This window comes from Cebidichthys violaceus, unplaced genomic scaffold (genome assembly GCF_023349555.1).
Source record: "Cebidichthys violaceus isolate CVI_PGR_0920_01 unplaced genomic scaffold, fCebVio1.0.p SCAF_36, whole genome shotgun sequence".
Taxonomy (NCBI): Eukaryota; Metazoa; Chordata; class Actinopteri; order Perciformes; family Stichaeidae; genus Cebidichthys; species Cebidichthys violaceus.
This window is the reverse complement of record NW_027176550.1, coordinates 303,220-316,679: the sequence shown is the minus strand read 5'-3', so window position 1 is coordinate 316,679 and position 13,460 is coordinate 303,220. Positions and strand designations below refer to the sequence as shown.

Sequence of the window (13,460 nt, the reverse complement as noted above, 5' to 3'; positions counted from 1 at the left end):
CTCATGTGTGTTTGTTATTGACCAAAAATCTAGTACAATATATATATATATATATATATATATAATTAATATGCATAAAATAAATATATATTTACAAATGATATTATATATTTATAATATATATATATATATATTTATACATTATATAATGTAAAAATATACAGAAAAAAATAATACATATATATATTACATATTATATTATATATTTATAATATATTTATATACATTATATAATATCAAAATATAATAAAAAATATAAATCTACAAATATTTAAATGACTATATACAGAAATAAATGTGAAAATAAATGAAAGGTTATATAATAATTATTTAATATTTTACTCTTCTTTATGATTTCCAGTTACTTTAATGTCTGTTTGTTTAACTAACGGTAACTTTAGTTACATTTTAAGTTCTCTGACGTCATGAACAAACAGCAGGTGTCGCCACTTCTCAGACCGTAGAAGAAGAAGAAATGCGGAGTGACGCAGCACTGCAGCGGTCGGTAAATCACGTGACTGCCAATCCGTGTTTCCGGTAAACACGCCCACCAGCTGTCTCTTAATGGTTCTACTGGTTCTTCCCTTTTTCCAGTAGAACCAGGAACCGTCTGCCTGCTGCTGAGTCTTACAGGGACGAGGTAAGAACGCAGAACTCCGCTTAAAAATCTCAACATTTAAAACAAATCGACTCATCGGTAAATATTCCGGTTCGATAGAAAACATTTTCAGATGTTTTCTGAATGTTTAGGAGCAGAACTTAAAATCGGCTTTCATCTGATCCACCGAGCACAACTGCATTCAACAAAACCCGAACTTCTACATCTGTGTGTCTTCTGATTCCGCCGACACCTCGGTAGAGTCACACGGTGACGTAGAGCGGTGTTCCACGTTAGAAGCGAGCTTCGTGAGCATCAAAGGCTTCTTCTTCTTCTAGTGATTAACGCCGAACTCAGAGCAGCTTCCTGTCAATTCCTAAAATGTCTTCATCGACGTTGTGACGGGCCTGAACACCGAGAACAACTTAGATCTCTTTAACTGTGAGGTTTCTAGTGGGAGTGTGGTTAAAGAACGTTTCAGGGCGCGCGAGTTTTATTACCAGGAAGTTGCCTCGTGCAGCATCAAAGTGACTTTAATGAGGAGCTGATGTTTCAGACTACACGAGTGTCCAACCAGTCCGGCTGGTCTTTGGGTCTCACATGATGCACTTTGGACTGAACAATGCAGATTCTGATGATCCTCCTGTAGAGGACCCTCCTCCCTCTTCCCTCTTCCTCCTCCCTCATCCCTCTTCTTCCTCCCTCTTCCTCCTCCTCCAGACCGTCTGTGACTCAGGCTTTTGTTTAATTTAGTTACCTGATCCATAATCTTTATCATAACTGATGTCTGAACGTCAGCGAGTCAGTCATGAAGTTTAATCATACTGCTCCTATTGTACAAATACACCATACTTAATAATACTCATAATAAACGCATCTCTTTACCTTTTAGTCTGTTCTCTGAATCCGGTGTAACTCGTTAACTGTTGTTAATATTATTAAGTGTGCAGCTAATAATTAATTCTCATCTGTCAATTCATTGTTTTTATCTATAAAACAGTGAGAAAGAAAGTAGATTTATTGATTATTAAAAGGAGAGAAATTGTCATATTTGAGATAAATGTGTTTGACTTAATCAATTAATCCTCAAAATGTGTTGCAGATTTTGGTGACATCATCGAGGATCAGACTTCAAACTCAGTGTTATTCTAAACATCCTGATTCATTTTAGAGATTTTGGTCTTTCAGACGAGAGGAAATACAACATTTATTTTTAAAATCTGTAGATTTCTACTAAATTCACCAAAAGTTACCATTACATAATGCCTCATTTATACATTTAAACATAACATTTCAGAAAACTTGTAACACAATAAATACTCATCTTAATGTCAGTAATGAACTGGTGAAGTTTCATGTTGTCTATGAGTTCATTATGTTCTCTTCTTCCATAAGGACTCTTTATTCTCTGTATGTTCAGACTTTGTCCTGTGTGTGTATGTGTGTGTGTGTAACAGGTGTGTCACAGGTGTGTCTGTGTGTCACAGGTGTGTCTGTGTTCATACCTGACTTCATTCTTCTCTAAATAAACTCTGAGTTTACAAAAGTCATTTTTCTCTCAACGTTCATGTAGAGTTCACAACGATCTCGTTGGTTTACACTTCGCTTTTGTTCGTCTTCACTCCGAGTTTAAACTTTTAAACTTTCAGTGCTAGAGTACGGTGCTAGAGTACGGTGCTGGTGCTAGAGTTCGGTGCTAGAGTTCGGTGCTAGAGTTCGGTGCTAGAGTTCGGTGCTAGAGTTCGGTGCTAGAGTACGGTGCTAGAGTACGGTGCTAGAGTACGGTGCTAGAGTACGGTGCTGGTGCTAGAGTATGGTGCTAGAGTACGGTGCTAGAGTATGGTGCTAGAGTACGGTGCTAGAGTACGGTGCTGGTGCTAGAGTATGGTGCTAGAGTACGGTGCTAGAGTACGGTGCTAGAGTACGGTGCTAGAGTACGGTGCTGGTGCTAGAGTACGGTGCTAGAGTACGGTGCTAGAGTACGGTGCTAGAGTACGGTGCTAGAGTACGGTGCTGGTGCTGGAGTACGGTGCTGGAGTACGGTGCTGGAGTACGGTGCTGGAGGACGGTGCTGGAGGACGGTGCTGGAGTACGGTGCTAGAGTACGGTGCTGGTGCTAGAGTACGGTGCTAGAGTACGGTGCTAGAGGACGGTGCTAGAGTATGGTGCTGGTGCTAGAGTACGGTGCTAGAGTACGGTGCTAGAGTATGGTGCTGGTGCTAGAGTACGGTGCTAGAGTACGGTGCTGGTGCTAGAGTACGGTGCTGGAGTACAGTGCTGGAGTACGGTGCTGGAGTACGGTGCTGGAGGACGGTGCTAGAGGACGGTGCTAGAGGACGGTGCTAGAGGACGGTGCTAGAGTATGGTGCTGGTGCTAGAGTACGGTGCTAGAGTATGGTGCTGGTGCTAGAGTACGGTGCTGGAGTACGGTGCTGGAGTACGGTGCTGGAGTACGGTGCTGGAGTACGGTGCTAGAGGACGGTGCTAGAGGACGGTGCTAGAGGACGGTGCTGGTGCTAGAGTACGGTGCTAGAGTACGGTGCTAGAGTATGGTGCTAGACTTCAGTGCTGGTGCTAGAGTGCTAATTCCTGTTTTTTAATTTTTACAGACCCAATAATTTCAATAGAGCATCTTCCTCTGAATAATTAAACTTAGTGATTAGCTTTTCTTCCAAATTTAGTAGAACTCCCTCTTTGGAGTCAGAAGTTGTTTTCTCAGACGGTTTAAGTTGTCGGTGATGTTTTTAACGTCTCTCCTCTCTCTGCAGCGTTTATTGTGGATCATGTCTCAGAAGGGAGGGAACCGAGGACCTGAGGGTCTGATGGAGGCGTCCATCATCCGCATCCCCCCCCACCACTACATCCACGTGTTGGACCAGAACACCAACATCGCCCGGGTGGAGATCGGACCGCTCACCTACATCCGGCAGGACAACGAGAGGTCAGAGCAGGAACCTTAGAAGGAACCTTAGAGGGAAGCTTAGAAGGGAACCTTTAGAAGAGAACCTTTTAGAAAAAACCTTTAGAAGGGACCTTTGGAAGGAACCTTAGAAGATTCATTTAGAAGGAACCTTTAGAAGGGACTTTCAAAGGGACCTCAGAAAGGGACCTTAGAATGGAAATTTTAGAAGGGACCCTTAAAAGGAACCTCAGAAGGAAGCTTAGAAAGGAAACTAAGAAGGGAACCTCAGAAGAACCTTAGACATACCCATAACTCTCAGCCGTTGTCCCTCACACAGAGTGGTATTAAAGACTTCATTATTGATTTTTTTTTCCTGATACGTTCACCGTCGTCAATGATTCTGTCTTCTCTGATTCTTTGTGTCCTCAGGGTTCTGTTCCCTCCGGTCCGGATGACGATGGTGCCGCCGCGTCACTACTGTGTGATCAGCAACCCGGTCGCCCGCGACGACGACAAGCAGGTCCTCTTCGACCAATCGGGTCAGGCCAAGCTTCGCCACGCCGACCTGGAGATCCGTCTGACCCAGGACCCGTTCCCCCTGTACCCGGGAGAGGAGGTCCAGCAGGTGGGTCAGAGGCCCCGCCTCCTTTTATCCAAACCTTTATTGACCATCACACAGAGACACAGACTTGTATTTGACGAGGCTCAGGTCAAAATGTAAGGACATATGTAACGTATTTAACATATCGTTCCAGGCCGTGACTCCGCTGCAGATCGTGTACCCCGACACGGCGCTGCGTCTTCAGGCTCTGCTGGACTTTGAGGAGGAGGGAGGAGACAAGAGAGTCGCCGGAGACGAGTGGCTGTTTGAGGGACCAGGTGGGTTTTTATGAAACACTAAATACATCCATCGTATCTCTGCTCGCATATTAGTCGGAGACTTTAACTTCCTCCTGTCTGGATGTTGTGGTCTCAGGGACCTACATCCCCAGGAAGGAGGTGGCCGTGTTGGAGACCATCAAGGCCACGGTGATCAGAGAGAACCAGGCCATCAGACTGAGGGCTCGCAAGGAGGGGGTGGACCGAGAGGGGGTCCGCCGGGTCACAGGTAACACTGAGGGGGTGGAGTCACAGGTAACATACACACTGAGGGGGTGGGGTCACAGGTAATACACTGAGGGGGTGGGGTCACAGGTAACACACAGACTGAGGGGGCGGGGTCACAGGTAACACACAGACTGAGGGGGCGGGGTCACAGGTAACACACAGACTGAGGGGGTGGGGTCACAGGTAACACACAGACTGAGGGGGCGGGGTCACAGGTAATACACTGAGGGGGTGGGGTCACAGGTAACACACAGACTGAGGGGGCGGGGTCACAGGTAACACACAGACTGAGGGGGTGGGGTCACAGGTAACACACAGACTGAGGGGGCGGGGTCACAGGTAATACACTGAGGGGGTGGGGTCACAGGTAACACACAGACTGAGGGGGCGGGGTCACAGGTAACACACAGACTGAGGGGGCGGGGTCACAGGTAACTTTTCTTCCTCCATAAAACTTCCATCAAAGTTTTAAATTTACGGGTGTTGCATTGGATGTTCATTCATTTCTCACTAATTCTTCACTTATGTTAATACAGTTTTAATTAATAATAACTGTGTGTGTGTGTGTGTGTGTGTGTGTGTGTGTGTGTGTTGCAGGTGAGGAGTGGCTGGTCAGTAAGGTGGGAGCGTACCTTCCAGGAGCCCATGAAGAAGTCATCGACATCGTGAACGCTTTCATCCTGACGGACAAGGTGAGTCGACGCCTCGTTGTGTCTACTCCCAAGAACCGAACCTGAAGCGAGTTTTCACTGCGGGATCATTCGCGGTTATTCGTATCAAGCGTTTCATCAACCATCACTGATTAAACATGTAAAACGACTTCTCCGAATGTCAACGTCACACTTGATCGACCCCGAAACTGTGCAGTTTAAAGAAGCATCACAACACTTCACAAACATAAAAAGCTTCGTCTCTCGCGTCTCCTCAGAAAGCGCTCCACGTTCGCGCCCTGCGGCCCTTTAAGGACGCCGGCAGGCGGGACCGGCGCACGGGGGAGGAGTGGCTGGTCACGATGGACGACCGGGAGGCTCACATCCCGTCGGTGGCGGAGGAGGTGGTGGGGGTGGTGGATGTGACCACGCTGAGCAGCAGGCAGTACTGTGTGATCCTGGACCCGGTGGGAGCCGATGGGAAACCTCAGCTGGGACAGAAGAGGGTGGTGAAGGTGAGGACACGTCCAACGCTGTCTGATATTTCTACATTTTAATGTTTGGTTTGTTGAAGCGGTGGCATTGCATCTCAATCTGTTCCGCAATAATACATTAGTTATAATACATTATGAACTTATTCTCCCCAGAACTGACGTCTTTTTTATTTTATTTTTTCTCCCTTTCTCTCCGTCAGGGTGAGCGCTCATTTTTCCTGCGGCCGGGCGAGCTCCTTGAAAACGGCATTCAGGACGTGTTTGTGCTGTCGGAGGAGGAGGGTCTGGTGCTGAGAGCTGTGGAGGCGTTCAATGACACCGAGGAGGTGAGGAGAGACATCTCAACGGTGCACAATCAATATATTTAAAAAAAAATCAGACCATCCGTTTGATTCTGCTGTCGGTCTCTAAAGTCTTTCTGTGAGTTCAGGGGAATGAAGGGAGGAGCTTCTGTTTGTCCTCTGGTGTGTTTTGGAGCTTCGTCTCGTGCGACCGGTTTCTCACAGAGAAAGACTTTTAATAACTCAAACTCGTACAGAGGAGAAGAAGCGTGTTGTTCAGTCTGGCATGTGGTAAGAAGTCAGAGGCGTGTCTCTGCTCCGTGTGGTGGAGAGTTTAAAGTCCTCGGACCACACCTGCCGTTCACCGATTGGATCGTTGAGAGGTGTTGCAGCTTGAGGTTCTGGCAGGTATTTGTGGGTAAAGGGAGGAGTTGTTGATGTGAAGGATCAGCTGCTGTTGAGTTGCTTTCAGAGCTCTAGAAACCACCTTTTAGCACCGTAGCAACAAAGCCCTGAGCAACCACCACTGAAATACCCTGACAAACAACAGAAAGTACATTTTTAAATTATGAGAAAAGAAGCTGAGGTTATAGGTTATCATCTGCTCATTAATTCAATGGAGTCTGATATTGGCCACATTTAAAAAATGTCGTTGGTTTGTGGACGTTTTGAAGCCTCGAGTTCGGCGATTGGTCCGTCGCCATCTTGTTTTTTTTATGAACCGGTGAACAGGAAGTGACCATATCTGGACTGAGGAGGAGTGACGTAGAGACGCCGTATACGTCTCTGGTAGAGACCTGTCAATCACCGTGTAGCCCCGCCCCTAAAGCATCCCCTGCTTTATGGTGTGTTTGACTCTAAATGGAGCATAATGTACTAAATGAACATCATGCTGTATTGAAGAAGACTGTAAACTAGAGATTGAGACCATAAACTCATGTTTACAATGTTTACTGAGGGAATAAATCAAGAGAGAAGTAGAGTCATTTTAGACTAGACTTCTATACAACCAGAGTCGCCCCCTGGTGGACACTAGAGAGAATGCATTGGGTGAAAACACCAGTTCATCTAAAGTGTTGGGTGTGAGATGTTTGAGGTGATTCTGTCCTTCACTGCACCATCTTCCCTTCCTAACATGGCGGACTCATTGTACCCCGACTCTGTGCTTCTTTTTCTCCTCTCCCTCCTTTCTTTTGAATCATCACTCCCTCCATCCTTTTACGTTGCCCTCCGCTTTTTGAAATGTCTTTCACTTTGGGTTTTCATTTTTCCTCTCAGTGCTCCTCTCAAACCCCCTCTCCTCCCTCACCTCCTCCTCCTCCCTCACCTCCTCCTCCTCCCTCTCCTCCCACTCCTCCGCCGCTCCAATGCATCGCCACGTTAACCCTTCTCTCCCTCCTCCACCTCTCTCTCCCCCGTTCTCTCTGCCAGCGCGATGAAGAAGAGGAGGAGGAGGAGGAAGAGGAGGAAGGAGGGCAGGAGAGGGCGAAGCGCTCGCGGAGGAGCGGCGTCCTCCGTCGCCCCGGAGACCGCTGGATGCTGCGAGGACCCATCGAGTACGTCCCCCCCGTCGCCGTGGAGGTGGCGCTGAGACGACAGGCGATCCCATTGGACGAGAACGAGGGCATCTACGTCAGAGACATCAAGACGGGAAAGGTAGCGCCGGCTTTTAGCTCGTTTTCACGGCGAAACGTTTCATTGTTTTGTAAACAACGACAACAAAAAGAAAATGTGTAGTTTATTTGATCATACATTTTTTTTTTTTTTTTATACATTTTCTGGAATTTTTCCACCTTTTGATCCAAATGAAACATGTTTTTATGTTTCCTCTCGTCTCTGAAGCTTAAACTTCCTCGAGCTTTTTGAACGCCTCAACGAAAGAGTTAAAAAAAACATTTTGCACCTAAACAGGCAACAAAATATATTTATTATATTCATAACATGTATCCAGTATTATTGATTCTAATCATTTATTTATTTATTTTAATCCTGACAAAATAAATATTTTTATATTATGTTTTTCTTTTCATTATATTGCCTCAATTTATATATAATAATCTCCTTTATTAAATAAGATATTATCATCATTAAACAACAATTTCAATGTTAATGTACTTATTTTCATATTAATATTATTGTGTGCTTTTTCTGAAACATTCATGCCAATAAAGCCGCTTTGAATTGAAAAATGAAATCTAAGATAAGATTGTATAGAATCCAGAGGGAAACGTGCAAATATAAAACATTTAAGAACACAATAAGGTGCAAATACAAAATGGATGCAATAAATATAAAGTGCCAGTGTGGATCATATAAACCATCCCGTGCGTCTCCTCCCAGGTGCGCGCCGTGATCGGTCACACCTACATGCTGACTCAGGACGAGGAGCTGTGGCAGAAGGAGCTTCCTCCCAACGTGGAGATCCTGCTGGCTTCTAATCTGGACCCGCTGGCCGACCGCTCGGACCGGACCAGGACCGGACAGGGCCTGCCGAGGGACAAGACCAAGGTGGTCTCCTACCGGGTCCCCCACAACGCCGCCGTCCAGGTGTACGACTACAGAGAGAAGAAGGCCAGGTGAGGGACTCTCGTGGTCGTCTGCTGCTGTCCAGGTGGAGGAGGATGTGACCATCGATGGGGCTGACGTGGGGTTGTTTTTGTCTTCAGGGTTTTGTTTGGACCGGAGATGGTGATGTTGGGACCCGATGAGCAGTTCACCATTCTGTCGCTGTCTGGAGACAAACCAAAGAGGGCCAACGTCATCAAGGCCATCTGCCTCCTGCTGGGACCCGACTTCTTCACCGACGTCATCACCATCGAGACGGCCGACCACGCCCGCCTGCAGCTGCAGCTCTCCTACAACTGGTAACCGGGAAACATCTCGTAGCAGCTGGGTCGAGCTTTGTCCAGAACGAATAAAGACTGAAACACGTGATCATAGAGATAAGGGCTCAAGTGGTTCCTAGAGGATCAAGGTCCTGTAGCTGGAAAATGAATGAAAAGTAATATCCATCAAACCATACATTTAAAAAAAACTCAACATTGTTTGATAGTTCTACAATACACTTATACAAATATAATTGATTTCATGGCCATGGCAAGACTACTAGACGCTAACTCCAATCTAAAGGGAACTAGAAGCTAACTGTTCATCTAAAGGGAACTAGAAGCTAACTGTTCATCTAAAGGGAACTAGAAGCTAACTGTTCATCTAAAGGGAACTAGAAGCTAACTGTTCATCTAAAGGGAACTAGAAGCTAACTGTTCATCTCAAGGGAACTAGAATCAATGATATGTTGTTGTGTTTTGTACAGTGAGTAATATAAACGCGTGCAAAAGTGCTTCAATTGATTCCGGTTTGCTGTATCAGCAAAAATACATCTCTCCTTCCTCTCTGCTCTGAACACTCCTTTTATATTCTCCCATTAATTAAATGTTGCATCTCTTCCTGTCCTGTTTATTGTCCTCCAGGCACTTTGACGTGAAGTCTCCGGTGGACCCTGCTGATGCAGCAGCTCTGTTTTCAGTTCCCGACTTTGTCGGAGACTCCTGCAAAGCCATCGCCTCCCGAGTCCGAGGAGCCGTCGCCTCCGTGCAGTTTGACGATTTCCACAAGGTTCGTATTTCACTGTTGTTGTTTTTTTTTTATTGTAAAAAAAAAAAGAGCACACTTGTGCATACTTAACCAGTGGTGAAGGAAGATCCTTTAATTCTGTGAAAGTACTAATACCACACAGTAAAAAAATAATCTGAAAGTAAAACACCTGCTTTGAAAATGTTCCTTCAGTAAAAGGTTTTAAGTACAATTAGTCAAATCTAGTTGAAGTATTAAAACTGATCAGATTGATTTATGGACTAATCATTCCAGCTGTACTTACAAACAAATACATAGTTTATCAACTCTTGTGTAGAAATCTTAATTTTAGTAACTTAACTTTCTGTCTGTCTGACAGCAAAAGAAAAGACTAGAGTAAAGTAAAAGTACCATGAATCTTTATACAGTACTTTGTTCTACTTATTCAAATTACATCAAAGATCTTTTTTTACTCGTCATCAATCAAAGATCTTTTCTCGTTTGTAGAACTCCAACCGGATCATCTGCTCGGCGGTGTTTGGGTTCGATGAGAAGCTGGCGGTTCGCTCAAACCTTCGCTTCAACCAGAACAACCTGATGATCAGCAGCGTGGACATCCAGTCTGTGGAGCCCGTCGACCAGAGGACTCGGGACGCCCTGCAGAAGAGCGTCCAGCTGGCTATCGAGATCACCACCAACTCCCAGGAGGCCGCCGCACGGTCCGATAACACACACACACACACATTACAGTTAAAGCTTATTATTTCTACAGGCAGCTGGAAACATCAAAAAGGAAATCAAACGCCAATATAGAACTAGAAAGAATACATTTTTTCTTTGTCTTTTTTTCCAAACTGAGGGGAACTAGAAAGTGAGGGAAGCTAATTCGAAACTAAGCGGAGCTGGGAGATAACTCTAAACTAAGGGGAACTAAAAGCTAACTCTAAACTAAGGGGAACTAGAAGCTAACTCTAAACTAAGGGGAACTAGAAGCTGGCTCTAAACTAAGGGGAACTAGAAGCTAACTCTAAACTAAGGGGAACTAGAAGCTAACTCTAAACTAAGGGGAACTAGAAGCTGGTTCTTAACTTGGATTGGTGACCAGTCTGTTCCCTAACTACATATAAATCTGACAGTTTTGGAGGTTGTTCTAAAGCGTATTTCACAAAATGATTAATTTTAAGACGATGAAGGAATTGCACATTCTATATCAATCACAATAATAAACTAAATTCTGTGATGTCTGTGTGTGTGCAGTCACGAGGCCGAGCGTCTGGAGCAGGAGGCCCGGGGAAAGATGGAGAGGCAGCGGATCACCGACCAGGCAGAGAATGAGAAAGCCAGGAAGGAGCTGCTGGAGCTGGAGGCTCTCAGGTAACCATGGTGTATTATCATAGATTATAGTACCCAGCAGGATATAAAGTCATTCAAATTAGCTCTATCTTTACCAGCTGCAACTTTAAAGTGAATGCATGAGTATAATACAATAATATATACATTATTCTGCAGAATGAGTACTTTTAAAGTAAAATATTGAATGTAAGACTTGTACTTGTAACAGTGTGGTAATACTACTTTTACTGTGTTTTTTCAGTGCTGCGGTGGAGAGTACAGGAGCTGCCAAGGCTGAAGCTCAGTCTCGTGCCGAGGCGGCTCGTATTCAGGGAGAGGCAGCGGTTAATGAGGCCAAACTGAAGGCTGAAGCTCAGAGGATCGAGGCGGTACGTCCTGACTTCCTGTTTCACCTTTCAACATAAAAACCCAACTAAGGGGAACTAGAGGCCATCTCCAAACTAAGCAGATCTAGAAGCCAACTCCAACCTAAGGGGAACTAGACGCTAACTCTAACCTAAGGGGAACTAGAAGATGACTCTAAACTAAGGGGAACTAGAAGCTTACGCTAAACTAAGGGGAACTTGTGTGTGTGTGTGTATGTGCAGGAGGCGGAGCTCCAGCGGCTGGCGAAGGCTCGTGAGCAGGAGCTGAGCTACAAGAAGCAGATGGACATTCTGGAGGTGGACAAGCAGAAGAACCTGTCTCAAATCGAGAGTCAGCGCTTCAATCAGCTGGTGGAGAGTCTGGGCAGCGACACGCTGAGGGACATAGCCAGAGCCGGGCCTGAGCTGCAGGTACTACTACTAGTACTATGACTAATACTGCTACAACTACCATTACTACAACTACTATTACTACTGCTATTACCATTATTGCTAATGCTACCACTGTTACTACTACAACTACTGCTGCTACTATAACCACCACTCCTACTACCCCCACTACTACGATTGCTATTTTCACTACTACTACTACTACAACCACTACTGCTACTACTACTACTACTACTACTACTACTACTATTTCCACTACTACTACCACTACTACTACTATTTCCACTACTACTACCATCTAGCCTCTAACATTCTAAACTCAAGTCCTCTTACTGAGTTATTTTTCTCCAGCAGACCTTTTTAAAATACTCGTCACAGGTTAAAAACTCTCTGCGTGTTTCTCGTCCTTCAGGTGAAGATGCTTCAGGCTCTGGGTTTGAAGTCGACCCTCATCACAGACGGGTCGTCTCCCATCAACCTCTTCACCACAGCCAACGGCCTGCTGGGGGCGCTGTCTGGACAGGGACAGGGAGAGTGAGAGTGATGTGGAGGAAGAGGAGGGGAGAGGGGGAATAAATTGTCCAAAAGTAAACCTCAACAGATTTTCATCTTTCTGACACTTTAAACTGACTTTAAAAATTCTCATTCCGACCATTATTATCTGACAACGCTGTCAGCACTGCTAGCGCTATTAGCACTGCTAACACTTTCAGCGCTGTAAGCACTGTTAGCACTGCTACTGTTGTTAGCACGGTTAGCTCTGTCAACAGTGTTAGCTCTGTAAGCATAGTTATCACTGTTGCTGTCGTTAGCGCTGTTGCTGTCGTTAGCGCTGTTGGATCTGTTAGCACTGTTAGATTCAGCCTTCGCCATGTTGAGAGCCATATGGAGGCAACAGAAATGCTCTAAATATCATATTTATCACTTTAAAATCAAAACAATGTGCCTTTTTCATTTGAAGATGAACTTCATGGGTTTGTTGAATCTCACACAGTGCATCTTAATCTCATGTTGTCAGAAAACTGACTCCAACATGTAACTAATATGTTCTAAAGCCGGTGTTCTGACATCGTCTATGACCTTCTGTTTTCTACCTTTTAATGAATCTTGTTTCTGCTGGTGGAAGCTGTCACCTCGCTGTGACGTGTGTTTACAGGTGAAACTCATTTAAAAGTACTAAATGCTGAACAGCAGAACTTTTGCACTTTAAGCTCTTTAATACAAGAGAATCTGAGGTTTACTTTTGGACATAAAACCAGCATGAAGACACCTTTATAGTCTCAGTGAAACATTTAGAGAAACCTGAGCTGCAATAGAAGAAGAAATGTGCCTACAAACAAGTCTCCAGTTTGTTCAGTCGTATAATCTGACAACCAAAGATTCCTGTTTTCTGCTTTGCGCTTTGTCCTCTAGAAGTAGAAAGGAGCACTTTATGCTGATGTTTATTTTAGTCTACATATTAAACTCTGATAGTCTGACTGTCGTCATCACGAAGTGCTGTTGTTTCTGGATAAAGAACATTAAATGCTGCTGCTGCCTCCTCTCTGTCTCTGCTGCTCATTGAACTCAAACCCTGATTAAATGTTTTAAGACGTCACTGACTGTCTGTCTGTGAGGTCCACTGAGGAGATATACACTCAAAGGTCACACACGTTCTTTATAAAATACATAAAGACAGAAGTAAAAGTATGTCACTATAATCAATAAAAACATACTTTAAGGTATATATGTAGTGACAGTGATGACT

The 13,460-nt window shown here is 44.7% G+C and overlaps 1 protein-coding gene across 1 annotated transcript; it reads left to right on the top strand.

The window, feature by feature from the left end:
* Positions 1-530: 530 nt before the first annotated feature.
* Positions 531-13,258, top strand: mvp (major vault protein). The gene is made up of 17 exons (XM_068725640.1): positions 531-640; positions 3,367-3,539; positions 3,930-4,125; positions 4,256-4,379; positions 4,477-4,608; positions 5,205-5,299; positions 5,536-5,772; positions 5,952-6,077; positions 7,464-7,688; positions 8,373-8,608; positions 8,699-8,896; positions 9,503-9,647; positions 10,113-10,324; positions 10,863-10,979; positions 11,200-11,326; positions 11,546-11,734; positions 12,126-13,258. The coding sequence occupies exons 2-17, from the start codon at positions 3,382-3,384 to the stop codon at positions 12,249-12,251; spliced, it is 2,643 nt and encodes an 880-aa protein (XP_068581741.1). The 5' UTR covers positions 531-640; positions 3,367-3,381; the 3' UTR covers positions 12,252-13,258.
* Positions 13,259-13,460: the final 202 nt, after the last annotated feature.

Coding starts and splice junctions, on each gene's coding strand:
- mvp (XM_068725640.1), top strand. CDS start 3,382: ATGTCTCAGAAGGGAGGGAACCGAGGACCTGAGGGTCTGATGGAGGCG. Junction 11,327..11,545: donor AAGCTCAGAGGATCGAGGCG/GTACGTCCTGAC, acceptor GTGTATGTGCAG/GAGGCGGAGCTCCAGCGGCT. Junction 11,735..12,125: donor GAGCCGGGCCTGAGCTGCAG/GTACTACTACTA, acceptor CTCGTCCTTCAG/GTGAAGATGCTTCAGGCTCT.